This window comes from Platichthys flesus, chromosome 22 (assembly GCF_949316205.1).
Source record: "Platichthys flesus chromosome 22, fPlaFle2.1, whole genome shotgun sequence".
Taxonomy (NCBI): domain Eukaryota; kingdom Metazoa; phylum Chordata; class Actinopteri; order Pleuronectiformes; family Pleuronectidae; genus Platichthys; species Platichthys flesus.
Window position 1 is genome coordinate 13812981 of NC_084966.1, and position 7316 is coordinate 13820296.

Here is a 7316-nt window from a genome sequence, read left to right on the forward strand (position 1 = left end):
TCTGTAAAATCTGCTTTTAAAAGTTAGGTGCTGTGTGTCCGGTCACATGTGGGATTATAGACGTGTTTCACATGAGACAGGTTTTCATGCAAAACATTGACCAGGTCCTCTGTTGTATTAAAGTGCCCCAGTACACATAACAGTTATCCAGCATTCAGAACACCAGGACCATTGAAGTGGAGCAGCTAAATGGAACTCAGCCATCATTATTATTATTGTATACATTTTCTCCTGTGATTCTTCTGGTGTGACAGTGCATGGAGCTCTGTCACCATCTGAATGGTTTGGATTCCTCAATAAACGTGTTGAGCACTGAAGTTTACTCTTTTTCCCCAGAGGAGAAGGACTCTGGATCAGTTTAACCAAGACCTCCACTTGTTTGCTGAGCTTTCGACGACTTCTCAGAGTCTTCTTCAGTGAACTCAAATAGCTGTGGCCTCATCAGGTGAGCGAAGGTTGTAATGTTGGTCTTGAGATAGTATATTTTAATTGTAAGCTGAAACATTTACTTGGTGTTTAAATCACAAAGCTGAGCAAAACATCACCTGGAAAAACTCTCTACTCCCTGTTAGTAAATGTAACTTTGTGACTTTCCCTCTGTTGGTGTTGCAGTGTCTGATGACAGTTCACCAACACTTTAGTTTAATGACAGACACTGATCAAGTTGATGCAGCTACAGAGCTCATTTCTATGACTCAAACAAGTAGCTGCAATAAAGCAGGAGAAGCTGAGCTACTGGAAAACAAAGCTTCGGAACAGAACATGGAAGAGAGTTCTTCTGGTAGTGGACTTTACTCAGGTTCACATCATTTGGAGAGCAGCTTCATCTGTTGGCTGCCTGAGGTTACTACAGCACAGTATGGTTACATGATGTGAGGCTGGAATTGTCATTTTTCTAAGCAGCTGTCACTTTTCTATTTAGCAAGGAAAGACACGAGGTAAAACGATAAATATAACAACTAAGGCAGACTCTTTAAAAAGTATGGTATATAAAGTAATGGCGATATCGCTGAACATCCCTAGGCAACGTCTATGTCGCCAGGATCTGAAACAGACATGGAATTAATGGAAAAAGTAACACCAATAAGGAAAAGACAGAACACAGAGAGGCAAATGAGGATGAATAAGAAAAGTAAGAGTAAGAATAAAGATTGAAAACAAGAATACTAATAATGCTAATACTAATTTCATTAAATACCAGGGGGCTGAAAAACAAAATACATCAGATATATAGGATGGGTAATTATGACATATGTTAACAAGGAACACAGTGATTTGAAATCCAAATGAGAGAAGTGCAGAACGAATAGATGGGAGATGTGTATACAAACAATGGCGATGGGAACATGAGGGGAGCTGCTATATTAAGAAAAGGAGGAGTGAGAGTGATTGTGAAATATTTGTTTTATTATTGTTATTATTGATAATTATATGTAATATATATATTACCTAACACTGTTCAAATCAATTCAAAGATCATATCCTTAGATAATTTGATCCTATGATGCTGTCATGTCACATAGATAATTGGCTCCTTTGATACCATAGGCTATTTGATTATTTGACTTACTTATAAAGGAGCAACAGGTACAATTGACTAAATATGAAAGAACAGCACGTAAGATTGACTTACATATAAAAGAGATGAAATAACCTATTACCATCAGGGTAATTATAAGAAATATGTGTTTATTATTGTTATTGTTATTATTTATATAATATATATATATATATATATATATATATATATAGGAATTTATGTCGATATTTAGTGCTTTTTTCTAATACTAGACCCAGATAAGTGGGTCTAGTATCTAGTATCAACAATAATATATTTAAATATATATATATTATCATTGAGTACTAGTTTATGTCAAAGAACTAGTTGAACAAATGACCAATTTATTGAAAAAATCAACCAAACAATCACAATATAAAACAGTATAACATAATACAAACACAATAAATGATGTATTCTCATAAAATAACTGTCCTTTCAATGTGTGTGTATATATTCAGTTCCCAGTGTAGTGTGTGCTTGAAGATTCACTGGTTCCGTTCTGGTCCGGGTCTTTATGTCTCTAAACTCAGTACTACCTGTCTACCTGACGGGCAGTACTGGGGTCTGATGTCTTCTGGATAAACGATCAGGTTCAATCTGGATCATACAGTTGGCCACACTGCATCCACGGTCTGGGTTCTGCTCGCCATCTCAGCATTCAGAATTACAGGATTGAGATTCTTCTGGTGTTCATAAAAAAACAAAAAATCTACACAAAGTGCAGAATAATCAGTGTCTGTTTCCTAATTATATTTCTAATGTTTAAAAAGTATGGTATATGAAGTAATGACGATATTGCTGAACATCATGTTACATGATGCATGTGTGTAGGTAGGAGTAGGCTACTCCTTCACAGAGTTTAAAGCCATGTTTTATAATATTTGATGTTTTGATATTTACTAACTTCTTAATCTGAACATTGTAAGATGACATCTAATATTGCTCAATCTATCTAGACTCCCTGTAGTTAAGAACTCTGTCTCTACATATTTATGGACAGTGGTGATGAATGATGAGGAAACAGCTCTTTGTGGAAAGACGTGTGTGGCTCTTAAAAGAGCCTTTTACCAGGATGGACATGTTTCACAGTGAGGACAGATCACTTCTTCTTGGCTGCTGTCTTCTTCGCTTTGGGTTTGGCGACCTTCTTCGCGGGGGACTTCTTGGCAGCAGGCGCCTTTTTCACCACCTTCTTGGGGCTCTTCGTCACCTTCTTGGGAGTCTTCGCCACTTTCTTGGGGCTCTTCGCCATTTTCTTGGGGCTCTTGGTGGGCTTCTTGGCCGCTGCTGGTTTAGCCACCTTCTTCGGGGACTTTTTAGCGGCTGCTGGCTTCATGGCTCCCGCCGACTTGGGCTTTTTAGCCACTGCGGGTTTCTTGGCGGCGGGCTTCTTGGCTTTGGGAGCGGCCTTCTTCACTGCCTCTTTCTTGCTCATCTTGAACGAGCCGGTGGCCCCGGTTCCCTTGGTCTGGACCAGGGTCCCGCTGACAACCAGCTTCTTGATGGTGGTGTTGACGCGGGAATTGTTCTTCTCCACATCGTAGCCTCCGGCAGCCAGAGCCTTCTTGAGGGCGGACACGGACGCGCCACTGCGCTCCTTGGACGCGGACACGGCCTTCACGATGAGCTCACTGACGCTGGGGCCGGCGGTCTTCGGTTTCACGACCTTCTTCTTGGCCGCTTTAACCTTGGCGGCGGCTGGTGCTGGAGCTGGAGCGGCTTCTGCCATCTTTCGCTTTGCGTTTAGATCAACGACGAACTAACGGAGTGAGTTACAGGACTGATGAAGAGTCCTGATCGGGAGGCGGTACTTGAACACACCATGAGAACCGTGGAGACTCAATCGAGCCGTGGCTCCCGTGTACAGTGTGAACGCACAGACACTTGTGTTTTCTCTTCACTGATAAACGAGTAAAAACTCAGTGGGTGAGCGGTGCTTGAGGCTGACAGTGAGGAAGCAGGTAGCGGACTTATTTGTCTTCATGTTGAAGTCATGAAGAGCTCTGATGCTCTCTGCATTTGGTCGGTGGAGCCTCCGAACACGCCCCGTTCACCGCGGTGAGCAGCGCTGCTCAGCGGCTTTTCCCACTAGTTTCTCTCCTAAAATGAGTTCAAAAGCACCACAGCTCCACCAAAACCCGTTTCCTAGCTGCTCCACATGTTTGTTCAGAGACACCGAGTGAAAACAAGCACCTGTTGAGGATCTCTTAGTAATAAAGTCAAGTAATTGTGCAGGCAGCAAACACACCGCTGATGGCCGAGGCTCCTGGTGAAGTTGAGCCAGACTTCCTATCAGAGCCGTGAATTTTTCATCCTGATGAAGCTTGAGAGTCATTATAGAAGTAGGGCTACATTTCATATCCATGTTGAATTTGTCAATATTCACCTCAAGCAAGGATTAAATTAATATTGGGGCACATTTCTCTCATTTAACACCAAAAGTAAACAGGTTACATCATTTAATTTCCAGAAAATGTTTAAGCTGTAAATTAGTTTGAGAATTTCTCTACTCAGTAAATACAAACTTTTTCTCACCATAGTAACACTGGGATATATGTTTTTGTATATTATGATCATTATTATTTGTGTAAAATAATCATTTAAACATGACAAACGTTTCTGAAAAACGATTTGACCCGTGTGTGAGAACTCTCTGTTAACCTGTCAATATGTTACCTACTGGTCTAAAGATCAAGTCTTCTCAGACTTTTATAGCCAATAACACATTCATATTACAATTTAAGGCCTTAGTGTCAACAAACTCTGTGTTTATCCAGAATGTACACACGTGTGCAGTATGTGAAAGTGTTTGTGTACATTGTAGAATGTAAACATGTCATTTTAACCACTCAAACAGACTTTAATTACATATTACTTTATATAAAAACACTATTACACATAATGCTTTAAATGCTAACAATGATTTAAAAAAAAAAAAAAAAAAACCTTCACTCAACCCCATCCAAGCCCATGGCATAACCAAAATAACAGTGTTGTTGTTGATCTCATCGTTTTTAAATCATGAATCAAAGGTACGATAGCAAAGACAAATTTGAGAGATGGTCACTTTGCCCAGAAGTTTGTTGAGCTTGTTAAGACTGAAATCTTTACTATGCATGTGTGCGTGTCTGTGGAGATGGCTCTGAAAGTCAACTTTAAACAAAAGCAGTTTGTTAGACGGGGGTGGGGGTAGGGGCAGTTTGGGAAGAATATGTGGGAAATATGTAGCCCTCACACGGTGACTTTTAGTAACCTTTGCTGCTTAGTGTTAATGTGGAAGCTGGTTCAAATGTGTGTGCGTCACATCGCTGTTCAAACTTGCAGCTGTCTAATAAGGCCTACTGTGAGAACTTTGAATCTGTGACATTCATTACGCTGTACTTTTACTTGTTCTCATACTTAACTTTTTATATTAAAGCATACCTCCCTTAGCTTCCACACAGAGTTCATGCAGCTGGCCCAGCTTCAGGAGGGCAGATAGGCAAGGCGTTGTTTTGTCTGGAGATGGTGCATGCTTACTGACCGACTCACAAGGCGTCATATTAGTAAATACTTGTTGAAATTAGACCAGACCGGCTCTTCTCATATTCGGGATAAACCAACATGTTGACAAGCTCCCCGTCGCTGTGGACGGCTACAGGTTACGGGGGATGAAAATACAATGTTAAGGATGCCCCCACAAAACCATGACCATTTTATTCAATGTCCATATCTGCAAACAAAACCAGATGAATATAGTAAAACAGAATCCAGCAGAATGTCAGATTGTAATCAACAACACTTTCAAGCATACATGAGGTGCTTTTAAAACTGGTCAGTATCCAATGATGCAAAATGAAAGGTGAACATAGTCACACTGTCAGCCCGGACTTATAATAAATGTCCATAACACTTTCAAAAACAGTTCCACACAAGCATCAAGTGCTTACACTGCTGGACACTGCACTAACACGTTTGGTTGGGGGTTGTGTTTTAGATTAAAAGCTATTTAAGTAGTTAACAAACACACAAACCATACTTGGTTACATACTTGGTCACTTAGGTTACAATTTTTATTCCAATAATGTTATGGAGGGTTTTAATAGCTGGGGTCCAAAGGACTCAAAGGATAAACTATTTCAATGTGAGACTAACAGGAGGGCTAAGTGAGACATTGTGAGCTGAGTCTTTGTGTGACCATTGTTTTTCATTCAAGGCTGCTCAATATTCATACTTTGACTAAGTACTTCCACAATCAGTCCTAATGATACTCTTATTTCTAACCAAGCCTTTTTCACCGGCACTATTCCTACTGGATGGAAACGTGCTACAGTCCTACTGCTACACAAAACTGAGAAAGTGTCAGACTTTAATATCTGCCGTCCTACATCCACACCTGTGGAGGCGCTAGCGCACCATAGACGTATTTATCAGCGGCCATGAGAATCCACAGAGGAGGAAGACGGCTGCCTCTGTCTTCTAATAGGTCCTCATTCTGGCTATGACTAGCTGTGTTTTCGCGTAGCAGTGCATTGACTAGATCTCATCTTACTGAAGAAAGATGTCTGGACGAGGAAAGGGAGGAAAGGGGCTCGGTAAAGGAGGCGCAAAGCGTCACCGCAAAGTTCTCCGTGATAACATCCAGGGCATTACCAAGCCCGCCATCCGCCGCCTGGCTCGCCGTGGCGGAGTGAAGCGTATCTCCGGTCTGATCTACGAGGAGACCCGCGGCGTGTTGAAGGTTTTCCTGGAGAACGTGATCCGCGATGCTGTCACCTACACCGAGCACGCCAAGAGGAAGACCGTCACCGCCATGGACGTGGTGTATGCTCTGAAGAGACAGGGCCGCACTCTCTACGGCTTCGGCGGATAAACTCACTTTCCAACAGCTCAACAACACAACGGCTCTTTTAAGAGCCACACACCGAGTCAATGAGAGCTCACATCCTCTGCTCAACAATAAGTCGTTCAAAACATCACATAACAATTACTAATCGTAGTTTCCTCTTTAATTTCTAAACGTAGAAGTGACCATAAAAAACAGTTTATATTGAACTGTTATCGCTTTATACACATGTATGTGTGTATATATACTGTAGTAACACCAGGCAGCCAACAGATAGAACTGCTCTCCAGATATGTGAACTGGAACAACGTCCACTACCAGTTGAACTCTCCTACATGTCCTGTCAGAAGCTTTGTTTTCCAGTAGCTCAGCTTCTCCTGTTTTATTGCAGATTCTGATCTGTTCTGAGTTTTGAAAATGAGCTCTGTAGCTGCATCAACTTGATCAGTTGAACACTAAGTTAAATATCAGAGTGTAATTAAAAAGGACCAGGGACAGAGCTGTTTGATTAGGTGCTGCACCTCACCAGTTTGTTGCTTTGAACGGATGTTGAGGCGTAGGTGAAAATGAGTCACCCCCTGTAACAGCATAACTATAAAATAAACAACAATCTGACCACAATTTAAGGAAGTGAAGTGGACATTACTCATTCTATCTTTCAGTCAAGCACGTGGGGAGAGTGGTGAGACAAGAAAAAAGAAATGTTGGCCAAGTTAAATAAATTCATCATGTTACTTACATTATCTGACTTGTATTTTAATTCAAATAGATTAACAAACAGACATTAACATGAATACACAGACACTCACACACATATCCACCCTCACACATAAATATATACACACAGACACACAGCCATAAAGTGAAAATCTAAATTCACATATCTACATTTGCTGCTATGAAGAACACACGAGTGGTCCTCTACGTGCA

The 7316-nt window shown here is 41.1% G+C and overlaps 1 protein-coding gene across 3 annotated transcripts; it reads left to right on the forward strand.

Moving 5' to 3' along the window:
- The first annotated feature begins 4167 nt into the window (after positions 1 to 4167).
- On the forward strand, positions 4168 to 6437 carry LOC133933563 (histone H4). 3 transcript variants are annotated; one of them, XM_062380700.1, is made up of 2 exons: positions 4168 to 4176; positions 6102 to 6437. In XM_062380700.1, exons 1-2 carry the CDS (start codon positions 4168 to 4170, stop codon positions 6411 to 6413), a joined length of 321 nt encoding a protein of 106 aa, XP_062236684.1. In that variant the 3' UTR covers positions 6414 to 6437. The 3 variants fall into 3 exon arrangements, with proteins under 3 accessions (XP_062236684.1, XP_062236683.1, XP_062236685.1); XM_062380699.1 differs by lacking the exon at positions 4168 to 4176 and adding an exon at positions 5264 to 5275; XM_062380701.1 differs by lacking the exon at positions 4168 to 4176 and adding an exon at positions 5476 to 5493.
- The last annotated feature ends 879 nt before the right edge of the window (positions 6438 to 7316 follow it).